The sequence below is a fragment of the Schistocerca nitens genome, chromosome 1, assembly GCF_023898315.1.
Source record: "Schistocerca nitens isolate TAMUIC-IGC-003100 chromosome 1, iqSchNite1.1, whole genome shotgun sequence".
In the NCBI taxonomy this organism is placed as follows: domain Eukaryota; kingdom Metazoa; phylum Arthropoda; class Insecta; order Orthoptera; family Acrididae; genus Schistocerca; species Schistocerca nitens.
The window spans coordinates 933,801,818-933,816,989 of record NC_064614.1 but is presented as its reverse complement, the minus strand read 5'-3'; the positions used below and the strand labels follow the sequence as shown (position 1 = coordinate 933,816,989).

At 42.3% G+C, this 15,172-nt stretch overlaps 1 protein-coding gene across 1 annotated transcript in view; it reads left to right on the top strand.

Moving 5' to 3' along the window:
* Positions 1-11,694, top strand: part of LOC126213195 (serine proteinase stubble-like) — a 202,283-nt gene extending 190,589 nt beyond the window's left edge. The window contains exon 8 of the mRNA XM_049940862.1: positions 6,686-11,694. Within this exon, the coding sequence (XP_049796819.1) occupies positions 6,686-7,008 (323 nt within the window). The 3' untranslated portion in view covers positions 7,009-11,694. The remainder of the gene's footprint in view (positions 1-6,685) is intronic.
* The last annotated feature ends 3,478 nt before the right edge of the window (positions 11,695-15,172 follow it).

Genomic DNA, 15,172 nt, shown 5'->3' with positions numbered 1-15,172 from the left:
GCTCGGAATAATGAAAAGCTGTATGATATCATAAGAAAATTAATAATTGCCAAAACAGTATTACACAGCATGTAGCCATATTTGCAAATTAATTTGCGATGTGAATGTAAAATGACTCGTTCCACACGATTACGATTTATCGTGCAAAATGATCCACAGAAAGTGAACCTAACTCATGGTATTACTGAGTGCATTGACAGGCTACTGCACTGAAGAGATGAATAGATTTATATTTTTTGTTCTAAAGAAAGCTTGCATGTGTACGAAAACACTATGACAAAGTTACTACATCATTTTCGGTAGTCCAATTATGATTACGTCAGCGCACATCGAGAGCGAAATTCTGTTTGCTACTTTAAGTGCCTACCATGCTATATCGTGAGTCACGAGCGAAAGAACGACTTCGCCCATGTTTAGAAATAGCGCAAAGGCTATCTCGTTCAGGGACTACTTAGATAGTCGGCTACCGCCAGGAGCTAATAATGATAAATAATTTAATAAAAAGTGTGTCAATATTCTGATCGACAAAAGGATGAATCATCCACAAGAAATCATCAGCAATTTCTTACACTAAGTATTTGTACATGCAAATATCTAACGTCACATCCATTCACACTAACTCCATTATTTTGCTTCAATAGCAATAGTAAGTTATAATAAAACAGCTCGCAATTTTTCATGTAACTGTAACAAGTAGTTCTTCAGAGGTAGGAAATTTTACTACAAAAAGTCGTTTTAAGGTGTTTAAATTTGAAAATAATAAAAAAATTCTGATATTTTTAAATGAAACCTCAAAAGCATTCATCAGCGGAGTCACGATCCTCTTTCCTGTCCCGTCCCTTTCTCTGAAAGCAGCTTCATTCAGGCTGACATTGCTTCTTTGGTGTTGGACTTGGCTGCACGCCGCGTCTTGGCAGCGCTTAATTTCTCTAAATGTTGCAATCCCTTTAGAGAATGCCAGCCAGGGTTGATATGGCGATACATTAGCGCTCCTGTTCTTCCCATGTTTCATAAAACGATAACACAGAATTACTGACTCTCCATTTCAGAGTATTTAACCCCACAAATACATTCTTCTGCACTCATGTCAAATCATTTTACTGAACGACTCATTGGTATTCTGAGTGCCGAAGTACACATTTCTGTAGGAAGTCTCGATAAGCTAGGTCCCTGTAAATTGGCTTTACGGCATCCAAAAGAAATAGAAATCTTGCGTTCGGAACACGCTCCTGAAACTTCAACCTTCCGGAATTTACACCGTAATTCTTGACCATGCGGGCAAATTAAATGTAAAGGCTTTCTCTCATTTGAGAATGTTTGTGGAAGTACATGGCTCAGACTGTTTTCTAAATCATTTCTCTTATTCCTGATGGTCATTATATTATCACGGCTGAAGTTCTGTTTACTGTTTTATAAGACATTTGACGCTTCAGTGGCTTGTCAACTGACAGTTTGTTGGTGTACGGAGTCTGACTGAAGGCTACGCAACGTAGTGTAAACAGCAGAGTAGCCGATAATGATCGCTAAGTGTCCTCTATCGATAAATGTAAACCACAGCCTTCTATGCAGAGCAATTTCAGAGATGTCCATATACAAAGAGATGCCTATCGAAAACTTTCGCTCATGAAGTGTAATAAAATTAAAAGTAAAATACTTCTAAAAGTCACACTGAGATAAATTAAATTACATTTTACACAGGCAAAAGTTAGTAGTATCATAGGAATTATTCTGAAAAATACCAAAAATTTCTGAGATTTGCTTGCAAACTCCCCTAACACCAATGTTACATCATGAATTTGTGGAATGGCACAAGAAATTAGGTACAGATATATTTAATATCTGCTAATCAGTATTTACAGCAATAATTAATATTTCTTATTACACTACTTTTTGTCTACAAACTGTGATGTTTTTTATTGCCTGTCGGTAGTTCGTGAAATGACCCAGGTATGCATTGATTTTTACTACTCACTCCATATTTATCGTAACACAGATTTCTCCTGCATTTTGACAATGCCTTCTGTAAGAACGTATATGTTAAAATAATTGAAAATGAAGTGTCGAGAACTAACTAACATTGCTCGTTGGCGAATACGACGTTCCTACACTGCCCTGTAATTTCGTAATCATCTTCAGCGTTAACTCAGACATCTTGAAAATGAGAGACTGTTGAAAGTATTTAATAATTATATTTCAAACTAATAAGCGAAAAGAGTTTGACAGAACAAAAACATCTAGAAAAATGTAACTGTGGATTTACTGATGTACTTTGTAAAAGAACTCATACGCTGCTCTGCAAAACTTAAAGACGAGATGGGTGAAGTAACATAACACATTAATAACTCGATGGAAATAAAGGAAAATACGGGAGCATGTTGCCTGAGACGTGTCTGCCATGCACAGAAAGCTGGACGTCACGTGGCATTAGCTCTTTGAGGGGCAGGTAAACACCACTAAAATTTACCCTAGTGGGGCAAGAAAAATTATTTGCAAATTTCAAATTTCTTTTACTTGTAACACATTTGTTTTATTGTTTTGACATGTTTTATACATTGAGTTTGTAAAAATTCACGTAAACAACAAAAAAATATTAACATTAAATGTGATCACTACAGGTAAACACAACCCCATTACAGTAGGCTATGCAAATTCGATATTAGGTGGTTGAACTTTGAAATAACTAGTTTTTAATTTTCGTGGTATCTCTTGAAACAGTTCTTGCCTGCTCTCAGACACAAAGGTACTTTGCACACTGAACACATCCACACTGTTCGCACTGCAAACTGCGCATCTTCTAGATGATGAGTAAACTGGTATGTTTACTGCTTGCGTGGCGGATACTTTCGTCTATGTATGGTTTGAGTGATTTGATATGGGTTGCTATACTACTTTGGGATACAGAAGCAAAAATAGCTGCCACTGAAACTATTTTTGGACCCAATAAGATTTTGTACACCACTCAATGGAAGTCTTTATTGGAGATACAGAAGCAAAAATAGCTGCCACTGAAACTATTTTTGGACCCAATAAGATTTTGTACACCACTTGATGGAAGTCTTTATTGGAGAACTGCTCCATTTCGACTTTTTTGTGCATAATGATCGCGTTTGTCACACTGCAGTCTAAAAAGTGAAAAAACAATCTCATCCAGCATTTCTTGCTTTTTCTGTCAATAGCATAGTCTGACTTTAGTCGATCAAAATTATCCACATACTGGAATTGTAGTCTTTCAATACAATTGGACAAGTGATATTGGTTATTGTTCCATCTTTCATTTTTCGAGTACTGTGGACACATCTGATGGTGAATGACATGTTGAAATCAAGTTGACTGCCCTGTTATCTTTCCATCTATAGATTACTATGCCATCATTACTTATTTTGTAATCGAATTCCCCTCTTTCCAGTTCCTTTTCCTCCTTGAATTTTGGCATGTTTTTCCTTCTGGGATTTATTGTTCCACAAGCGTACACACCATTCGATTATAGGTCCTTGAACAGATCATATGATGTAAAATAAGTGTCCATGAAAATAATGATTCTTTTCATGAAGACCACTGGTTAAATTTAGAACCACTTTCGATCCTAGCCCCACTTTGTATAAACATCAAATTTAAGGTTGTATGACGACTGATCACATAACATCCACACTTTGTACCCTCTTTTTATAGGTTTGTCCCTCATATATTGTTTGAGAGATGATTTGCCTTTGAATTTAACCACAGCTTCATCAATAGCAAGTTTTTGATGTGGTTTATAGCAATCCTGGAATTTCCTGTTCAAATGGTCTAGAAATGGACGTAGTTTGTACAGTTTATTTCAATTCTGACTGTTTCTGTTGGGAGCGACCGAATTATCATTGAGGTGCAAGTTACTCAGTAGCCAACTAAACCGTTTTACTGGCAACAGCTTTGATATGTAACTTTCACCAAGATCTGGATCAGTGCTCCAGTAATCTCTGTAGCTAGGCTTTTTAGTGATACCCATATAAAGATTTATTCCAATAAAAGTCTTGATTTCAACTTCGTTGGTGGGCATGAAAGTTTTGCCTTTCTGTTTAGCATACAAATCAGTTTGGAACACTATGGGTTTCATTAGTGTTCCATCGAAAAATTTACAAAACAAGTCAATTGGCTATAGGTTCACTTTGTTCTTTATTTCTGCGATCACACCACCTTCTCCAATAAATATTGGCACTTGGTCAAACACTTGTTTCTTGGCTGCAGTTTACCGTGACTGTTGATGGAACAGTAGATGGTAAAATATTATTTTCACTGACGTCATCAATTTCACTGTCATCCCGAGAATCACTACTGCTCGACACACGACTGCACACAAGACTAGAACTTGCACAGCTTGTTGTGAGTGTGGGGTCATTTCCGTCACTGCCATCACTGTCAACACTGCTGTCACTAGAAGGTATTTCTTCAAACAAAATTCGGTAACATTCGTCCTCGGTTATTCCTTTTTGGATAGACATATTCGATGGAGACGAAGAAAATATACTGGGTGGAGCAGAAGGACGGTGGTTAGCAGCACTAACCACACAGAAACTTGTCTGTAAAACATGGAAAATTCTGTTTCAATTTAAAGTTACATTACACGTAGACTTATATATGTTCAACATATAAATATGAGCAATTACTTAACAAAAATAGTCGTATAAAGAAGAGCTACAGAGAATAGTGCACGCCGCTTCCAAGAACAGTGGTAACAATGAAGAAGTATCAACTATTGTTCTGAATACGCGCGGAAGACCTGCACTGCCATCTAGCGGCATTTTAGGCAACAATTAGGTGGTTGGCAGAGAGACTGCTGGCCCCTGAGCGGTAAAGGGAGAAAATATTATGTGGTTAGCCACAGTGACCACCACCCATTGAAACCGTCTACGGGAACACGTAACGCACCCAGGAACTGTTTTGAACATGATCATTTTGGGGTTGTTGTTGGGTTGTTTTTGGGGAAGGAGGCCAGACAGCGAGGTCATCGGTCTCATCGGATTAGGGAAGGATGAGGAAGGAAGTCGGCCGTTCCTTTTCAGAGGAACCATCTCGGCATTTGCCTGGAGTGATCCAGGGAAATCACGGAAAACCTACATCAGGATGGCCGGACGCGGGATTGAACCGTCGTCCTCCCGAATACGAGTCTAGTGTCTAACCACTGCGCCACCTCGCTCGGTGATCATTTTGGTATTGTGAGGAGGCGTAATATTGCATGGCCGTACTGACCTCTAAGTCTTTGAACACAGTACACTCGTTTACATCTACATGCACGAGAATGGTTTGAAAAGTTGTCGGAATCACCACGAGAGGGCAGCGCTAGTGCAACAAATTGTTCACCTGATATTCTTTGGACTGCTGCCTGTAAACTCGTGCCACGTCAGTCCTCTTGGAAGAGAGCCTGGCGATGACGTGGCTCTGTTGTTGTTTCCGCGTAGTGATTTGCGAAGATGAAAAAAATCGAGATTCGAGCAGTGATTTTGGTTAGCACACTGGACTCGCATTCGGGAGGACGACGGTTCAATCCCGTCTCCGGCCATCCTGATTTAGGCTTTCCGTGATTTCCCTAATTCGTTTCAGGCAAATGCCGGGATGGTTCCTTTGAAAGGGCACGGCCGATTTCCTTCCCAATCCTTCCCTAACCCGAGCTTGCGCTCCGTCTCTAATGACCTCGTTGTCGACGGGACGTTAAACACTAACCACCACCACCACCAAAGTGTTGTGTATATAGTTCCGCGTAGTTAGCGCGTACACAACTTTCCCACTAGAGCGCGCCCCCCTAAGCACAACAGCGCAGGCGCAGCGCTCGTGCGTCTCCGCACTACGAGATGCGCTGCCTTAGAGACGGACCAAATTCTGCTTCCGCCGATCCGCGTATTAATATGTAACGCAGCCAATGAGATTACTGCTAACGTAGAACCTTCTCTCCTCGCGGATCACACTCGCGCAGTGATGCCTGAACGCGCGAGGTATTATAACGAGTGTACAGACCTCCGATCAGTCAGTCTGCATTAGTCTGCATTTGTCTGTACCAGTCTATAGTCAAGTTTCAGTCTGTGCCTAATAAGATTATCATATTCCTGTACATAGCCATGAAGATAAATGAATAGACACTTTGCCAAGTATCAGAAATATGTGAGAATAAGATTAACGTCCAAAGGAACTTCAGGCTGTCAATTGTAAACAGCATCCAGAACCAAGTTAAGTTATTTTTATGCTTGTTATTATTTTAATAAATGTGTGTGAAAATTAATCAAGTTCTGTTTAAAGTTGGTCACCGTCAATCTGCTACTCTAAGCGTGCAAGTGGCATTTCTATCGTCTGACCTAATGGCAGAAGATAAACACGCCACGAAAAGACCACGAGACATATTGCTGACACTCGCCTACTTCGTTAGAGCGACAAGTCAAATAATCTGATGGTGTGTGTACCGAAGGTCTTACAGTACGCACACCACACAAAGGAAATTCATTTGGCAGCCAATATTATGGTAACATGGTAGACATTATGTGGGGCGTCGAATGCCATAAATACCGTTGGCCTTTTGCGCCCTGCTATTCACCGGGTTTCTGGTGAGATTTTGCTCCTTCAGTATAAATGTCATAGCTGTCTTAGCACTTTTCTTCAACGGCATTTTGCGTCGATGTAAGCAGGTCGTCTGCCTGACGAAGCGCTGTACTTTTGGCAGGTACGGGCAGCGACGAGCTGCGCTACACGCGCCTGACGGTGGCGGCCACGGACGAGTGCGCCGGCGCCTACCGGCGCACGCACATCGCGCTCAGCGGCGAGACGCAGGTGTGCGCCGGCGGCGCGCCGGGCGTCGACTCGTGCGACGGCGACAGCGGCGGCCCGCTCACGCTGGCCCACCAGCCGGGCGCCGGCGACCCGCGTCACGTGCTGCTCGGCGTCGTCTCCTTCGGCGCGCGCCGCTGCGGCTCCGACGGCTTCCCCGGCGTCTACACGCGCGTCGGCGCCTACCTCAACTGGTTGCTCGACAACCTCCAGCCCTGATCTTCTCCTGCTGCGGCCTGTGCTAGTCTAGCTACGTGCTGTCCCTGTGGTACATCCGTGTCACCGATGGGACTCGGCGGGGATATCGAGGCCATCAACCCCCCGCTCCCCCCCCCCCCCCCTTTTCATTTCTGACTGACGCTCTACCAGTCAGAAAAGAAACCACATTCTAATACATCTTTCGCAAATTCATTTTCGCAACGATATTCATTTATTTGTTGGCCACCTCGCATTTATTGTCTTCTCCAGCGGATCAAATTCTTTATTACGTTCCGCCCAATATATACCACATTTCGAGCTCCCATCCAGACATCTTTTTATGCTGTAGTTAATGCAGCCCCTGTTACGGGCAAGTTTTGTTCTCCCCCAAGGATATAATTTGGAAAGGCATAGCGGATGAATTATTTCTTAACATGTTTCGCTACGAAGAGTGTACAGGATTTGCTACGGAATGAAGTTGATAAACGTTTATTAATACAAAGTGAGCAGCGTTAAGTCAGCTGCAGTTCTGACCTTCCAAAGCTCTACACCAAAATCGTGTCTTTCAAGTGTAATTGAAGTTACTCTTGTATTACAATATTACCTGCGAGTACAACACGTGTATTCATTACGCTGTAATGTTATCAAAGCGAAACATAACGTGAGCATAATAGTGTCCATTTTTTCGTAGAGATATTTTTTTAAATTTTTTGTTAGTCTGCAGCTAATAGTATTTCTAGATATAACTGCACGACATCTACACTTTATTGTTTATTTATTTCATTGTTGTTATTTTCGAAGGTGAAGCCCCATTACCATGCACTCCTTTATCAAAGATAGATAAAGAGTGAATTCCAGTTGTCATAAAAGTCGTCTGTTATTAGGTCATGAAAAAATCCATATATGGCTAGCATAAACAGAATCAAGACGTATATCCTGTTGTTGTGGTCTTCAGTCCTGAGAGTGGTTTGATGCAGCTCTCCATGCTACCCTATCCTGTGCAAGTTTCTTCATCTCCCAGTACTTCACTGCAACCTACATATATCCTATTATGCTAAAAATCGGGGCACAATGAGATTTCACTCTGCAGCGGAATCATCTTCGCTGATTTGAATATTCCTGACAGATTATAACTGTATGTCCCATCAGGACTGTAACAGGGGACTTCCGCCTTTCGCAGCAACGGATCTACCGTTTGAGTTATTCTATTAAACTAAACTCTTTCATTGCCCTGAAACACAAGGTATTACAACTTTTTTACAAATGTGTGTACTGACAATACATCCTTCAAATTATTTTCGTTAAACACGGAATTAATAATAATAATAACAAAAATAATATAAGACAGCTATTGAAGCACGACTCACGATCCGCCTTTCGTAGCTCCACTTCTGCCTGCACCTCTTCTCTTATCTTTACGTAAGCCCAGAAGTCCGGAAGGTAGGAGAGTAAGTATTGGGGAAACTGAAGCTGTGAGGACGGATCGTGAGGTTTGCTCGTATAACTCAGACGGTAGAGTACATGCCGGCGAAAGTCACAGGTGCCAAATTCGAGTCTTGGTCCAGCAAACGGTTTTAAATCAGCCACAAAGTTTGAAAACTGCTGCTTAAATTTAATCATCATTCGTCAAAATAATAAATGTCAAGAAATGTACCGTAAAATGGACAACTACGTACAGAACGTTGGGCTGAAGGTGAGTCAAGACAAAATGGAATTCATGCGATTAGGAACAAGACAAAAGCAGCCATAATTTCTTGAGATAAATGACACGAGGTTCAAGAAAGTTCATCAGCTGAAATAGTGGAAACTTGGTTTACCAGTGACAAGCACAGGAATGGACATCAAGCAAAGAACAGCAGTGGGAATGAAATGCATGTGTTTCCTTAGACACGCAGCTCAAAATCAATACGTGCGAATACTAAAATGAGAATATATAACACTGTGATACTCCCAGGAGTCATGTACGGCTCAGAAACCTGCAGCGTAACTAAATGACAAAAGGAAAAACTAATAATCTTTGAAAGTAGAGTAATGAGAAAGATTTAAGGACGCATCTTAGACAAAGAGGAATGCAGGCCGAGGAAGAATGAACAAATCTACTTCTTGATGCTACAAGCAACAATCCTACACAAGCTGAAGAGCAGAAGAATCCAGCGAACGGGCGAAGAAAGCAACTCCACACGTCCCATAGGACGATCAAGGCAGTGCTTGATGGACGACCCGGCGAAGATCTGGCAGTCCTGGGGAATGAAAACATCTGGAGGAGCCATTCACGAAGCAGAAAGGAATGGGGACAGTTCGTGGAAGCAGCGTGTGATCTGCAGAGCCTGAGATAGCTCGATATTTATGTATATAGTTTACAAAACTTTGTTTTTGTATACCAGCTGAGACTCACCCTTCATGAACCTTTTGTCCAGGAGCACCTGATAATGGGCCTTCGGTCTTAGAACTATTTGTGACTATATAAAGTGAAGCTGTTGAACATTTATTTCTGGAAATAACGCCAGCTTTTCAAAAAGTAAAGGCAATTCACCGCTTGGTTACTTGACAAATAACATGTATTCTTTTTTAATAACTTGCATTGTTAATTAAGAATGAACTCTTCATTCCGCAGTGCAGTGTGCGCGCAGTGAAGATTCACTCTGGAAACAGCTCCTTGGCTGCAGCTAAGCTATTTTTCCCCTGTGTAGTTCCTTCCATGAGTGTTAGTCCAGCGAAGTTTTCAGAAGAACAATTTTGATGTTCAGAAAGTAGGAGAGCAGCACTGGGAGGGTGTAGCGAAAGGCATGGTTTCCGGGTCGTGTCCGGTTTTGCTACAGAGTTTTAATCTGTCATGTAGTTTCAATACATTGTTAATATGTGTGGCCACTTTCCTCAGTTTATATACAAGATACACAGCATTAATAACATATCTTTCAGCATAATCTTCTATTACAACATAATCTTTCTACTGTGGCTGGTAGCTTTCCAGTTTCGTCCAGAGAAAATATATTGGTCCTGTGCGTCTTTTTTATTAATATGCTCCTCCTTTGGAAGGAAGAAAGCACCTTATGGGAAAAGTTTACAACCGCATTTTTATCAGTTTATCTGCTAAAATTTGCACTGTAATTTGAATTTTCGCTGCTGTGGCTTTTTCAGATTCATCGACAAAATTAAACTTCACTTTGTCTTTTGAAATAAAAATACACGGTTTAAGATTAACAAAATTTTATAATTTTCTATATGTGCAATATCATAAACCATTAGGTCTTTTACCTCGGTAACAATTTACATACTCGAGCTTTTCATCATTTGTTTGTACTGACCACGTCGTCGAGAGGAGGTTAAACCGCAATCTTCCTTCCTCTCTTTCTTCAAGCAAGGTGCACATGTGTCATCTTTAACAACTGGTCGTTTCTTCAGGAATTCGCCTTCTTCCCCCATGATCCATGGCACGCGAAAAACACAGATGTTACAAATTACATCTCCTTTTTCTGACATTCAGCTTAAATGAACATCTGTTAGAGAAACTGGCATCTTCTTCCATTTCCTCCATAAACTGATAAATTTATAATTGCCGGTAAACAATCTGATTGTGAGTGCATCTAACTTTCCTAAGACTACTGTTCGTTTTCACATCAGTACTTCAAGTTGAATATTTCCAAGTAAATCACTCTCTGTCAGTCATTGAACGTGAGTGACAACTCGCAATTGTAGTTCATCACCGGACCATCTCATGAACATATGTATGGCTGGACCCCTTGCTTCATTGTAACGCTATACTTGGACGAACAAGCACTTTTACTCCATCCCAACAACGTGTTTCCGTTATAAAAACATAGTTCATTACTGATGCAATTGTAAACAGAGTATCCTTAATTACAGGACAAACGTCGGAAGGAAAATTTGATTAAACTGTCAAAGAGTGTACCATGTTTCGTAAGACCATGCTCTTGATTGTATCAGAAGTAGTTTCTAGTATGGTTGTAAACTGACAGAATTGCCTTTACGTTTTGAATGCATAATATCACTCGAAAAAAAGACTAGAGCTCTCTCTTTCACAGTCCAATCTCAGTTAAGACTGTGAATGCAGAGGATACTTAAAGACTGAAACATTAAAGAGTCTGACAGCTTTAGACATTGTAGTGGGAAATATAGGCGTAGCTACTGATGCAATACTACTTGTCTGAATTTAATTTATTCTATTATCATCTGTATTTGTAGAAATGCCTTATAAACGTATTTTATCTGTGAATATTTATAGTTTAGCTAAACTGGTGCATGATGCGGTACTGGATCTATTCATGATCATGAGGACAGACATTTACCGAGTTCTCTCTTTTCATTGTACACACTAACTCCGATTGTATCCCTGTGGCTGATGTTTTTTTAGACTGAACAATATCGCCGATACAATAGCAGAGAATGGAAAAAAATGTTGCTTTCGAAAAGGTTTTCTCTGTCCTAGAGTTGGTGAATAACCCTGCTGTCACTGCCAGCTGCCAAGAGCCGCCGACTGAATACCTAACTTTTCGTGCATGGTTGATCGCAGCAGCTGAAATATTGCTTGATTGTGTGACATTTTTAGCGACTAAACATCTTCTAAAATTGTACAACAGGTTGTATAACACACTTTATTTTTTGTATAATTTTGAAAGAGATTTTTGTACAAAGAGCAGCTATTGTAAGAAAAACTTTGTTAAATAAACTTGTAATATTGTATCATAATTTTCGAATTCTCTCATTTCACTTCAATGAAAATCATTGAGTTTACTCAGCTTCAAACAGCAAAGAGATAAATGTTAGATATTTTTGTTAACATTAGTGGTGTGATACTGCTGTTTCTAAAACAGTGTCTATGTCAGTGTCTAAGGGGCCGATATGAAACCTCCCTCTCAAGGAAAATCAAGTTAAGATCGGAGACAGCCATCCGACTCGTCCACGCCCCTCATTATTTCCCCTTATCTTCCTCCTCCTCTCCCTCCTATGTCCAATCCCTCACACCTGTGTAGCATAAATCCATGATGGTGATCTACCCCACTTGTGCTACCTTAAATACATATTTCTACTACTATGTTTTCAGATAGCCCACTTGTGCTACATTAGAATGCCCATAATGCCACTGATTCCTCCATATTCCTCTATACCCCTTCCCCCCCCCCCCCCCCCCGCCTCCTCTGACCCTCTGTCAGAGAGTGCCTTCAATAATTTGGAGTTGCATGCGGTATTATTGTTATTGTTATTATTATTACTATTATTATGTAATATATAAGCAATTATACTGGAACAGGCAGGCATCAAGAGCGATGGAGCAAGCAGCATAGGAGTACTGGAGAGGCCAGTCTCCATCTGTCTGTACAGCATAGGGACTAAGAGATGCCTCTCGACTGGGGGTAGTGATTCCAGTCACAGCAAACGCAGGGGCTATGTGGCCTTTTATCCTCATGCATGTCTGTGCCTGCACCGAAGAGGACAGAGCCACAGCTGAGGTTTGGGGCAATATTTTCGGATCATCTACGTCTGTGTAGCCCAACTGCATGAATTGAAAAGACCCAGACACACATGCATTTTTTCTCATGAAGCTAGCTCCTAGTGCCAACTCGTTCAGCTACTTCCCCCCACCACCTCTCCTCCCCCAAATTCCTATCTTTTCTGAGACAGATACAATTCTGTCTATGTCTGTGCCTTGAGGGAGGCACACCTGTCTGATCTGAAGAGAATGAGAACAGTACATTGGAGGATGGATATGAGTGTTGTAGGCAAAGTTAAAAGAAGTGGCATATATATCACCAGAGGGAGCTTGTTAATGAATGGCGCATACTTGTCATCGAAACTTCCTGCACGTTCGTCAGAGACCGGGAAAAGGGTCGCTATTCAGGAAGCTGTAGAAATGGCGAAATCTTATGTCAGCTGGCTGAAAGCTGCACCCTCAATGTAGCACCGAGTTACTATCCAGGCATTTACATTATCGATGGGAAATATTGTGTAAGACAATGACATTCAGTTTCCTGGTTCGTTGTCCACGCTGCCATAAGACAAGGGAGAAAGAAGAGCGGTAAAAGATGGCAAATAACAGGAGTACAAAGGAAGAAACGTTTGCATAACAACTGCATGAAATTAACGAGGTACCAGGAAGAGTTAAGCCGTAAATTCAGAATAAAGCAAAAACCAGCGCAAAAAATTGAAACAATATGCTGGGGCGACACCAAGAGAATGTTTAAATAACACAAGGTAAACCGCAGCGAGACACACAGTCCTTAGCCATGTGGCAAGCAGCGCAATGGATCGCACAGAGCCAAATATCCACTCATTTTTTGCATCTCTAAAACAATTGTTTAAGTAAATAAAGCAAAGATAACTCTTTCTCTGTTGTTAGCTTCTCAATAAAATGTTTACTTTTTGCGTAGGAAATAAAAAAACACTGGTTTTCAGTCCGCGTGTGTGTGTTTCTGCTATCCAGTCATTCTCATTCTACACTCCTGGAAATGGAAAAAAGAACACATTGACACCGGTGTGTCAGACCCACCATACTTGCTCCGGACACTGCGAGAGGGCTGTACAAGCAATGATCACACGCACGGCACAGCGGACACACCAGGAACCGCGGTGTTGGCCGTCGAATGGCGCTAGCTGCGCAGCATTTGTGCACCGCCACCGTCAGTGTCAGCCAGTTTGCCGTGGCATACGGAGCTCCATCGCAGTCTTTAACACTGGTAGCATGCCGCGACAGCGTGGACGTGAACCGTATGTGCAGTTGACGGACTTTCAGCGAGGGCGTATAGTGGGCTTGCGGGAGGCCGGGTGGACGTACCGCCGAATTGCTCAACACATGGGGCGTGAGGTCTCCACAGTACATCGATGTTGTCGCCAGTGGTCGGCGGAAGGTGCACGTGCCCGTCGACCTGGGACCGGACCGCAGCGACGCACGGATGCACGCCAAGACCGTAGGATCCTACGCAGTGCCGTAGGGGACCGCACCGCCACTTCCCAGCAAATTAGAGACACTGTTGCTCCTGGGGTATCGGCGAGGACCATTCGCAACCGTCTCCATGAAGCTGGGCTACGGTCCCGCACACCGTTAGGCCGTCTTCCGCTCACGCCCCAACATCGTGCAGCCCGCCTCCAGTGGTGTCGCGACAGGCGTGAATGGAGGGACGAATGGAGACGTGTCGTCTTCAGCGATGAGAGTCGCTTCTGCCTTGGTGCCAATGATGGTCGTATGCGTGTTTGGCGCCGTGCAGGTGAGCGCCACAATCAGGACTGCATACGACCGAGTCACACAGGGCCAACACCCGGCATCATGGTGTGGGGAGCGATCTCCTACACTGGCCGTACACCACTGGTGATCGTCGAGGGGACACTGAATAGTGCACGGTACATCCAAACCGTCATCGAACCCATCGTTCTACCATTCCTAGACCGGCAAGGGAACTTGCTGTTCCAACAGGACAATGCACGTCCGCATGTATCCCGTGCCACCCAACGTGCTCTAGAAGGTGTAAGTCAACTACCCTGGCCAGCAAGATCTCCGGATCTGTCCCCCATTGAGCATGTTTGGGACTGGATGAAGCGTCGTCTCACGCGGTCTGTACGTCCAGCACGAACGCTGGTCCAACTGCGGCGCCAGGTGGAAATGGCATGGCAAGCCGTTCCACAGGACTACATCCAGCATCTCTACGATCGTCTCCATGGGAGAATAGCAGCCTGCATTGCTGCGAAAGGTGGATATACACTGTACTAGTGCCGACATTGTGCATGCTCTGTTGCCTGTGTCTATGTGCCTGTGGTTCTGTCAGTGTGATCATGTGATGTATCTGACCCCAGGAATGTGTCAATAAAGTTTCCCCTTCCTGGGACAATGAATTCACGGTGTTCTTATTTCAATTTCCAGGAGTGTATTTTTAGGAAACTATTCGTTACCAGAGTTTGATTCCTTTGCGTCTTATAATCCCACGTCACAGCTTGATAACAAACTGGCTTTTTTCCGTTGTCGCTCGTAGTTATTATGATATTTTAAAACTAATATTTTCTAAGAGTTTATAGTGAGAAATATCGTTGCGGATCAGTTTACGTTCCGTGTATTTTAGGCCACACATTGCTGCATACAGAGTATAACTGACGTATCTAAATCATTTTTAAAGTTATGAGAATGGCAAACTATTTCTGGTTTTTGAGTAAATAGGCGATGTATGTTGGCGATTGGTCG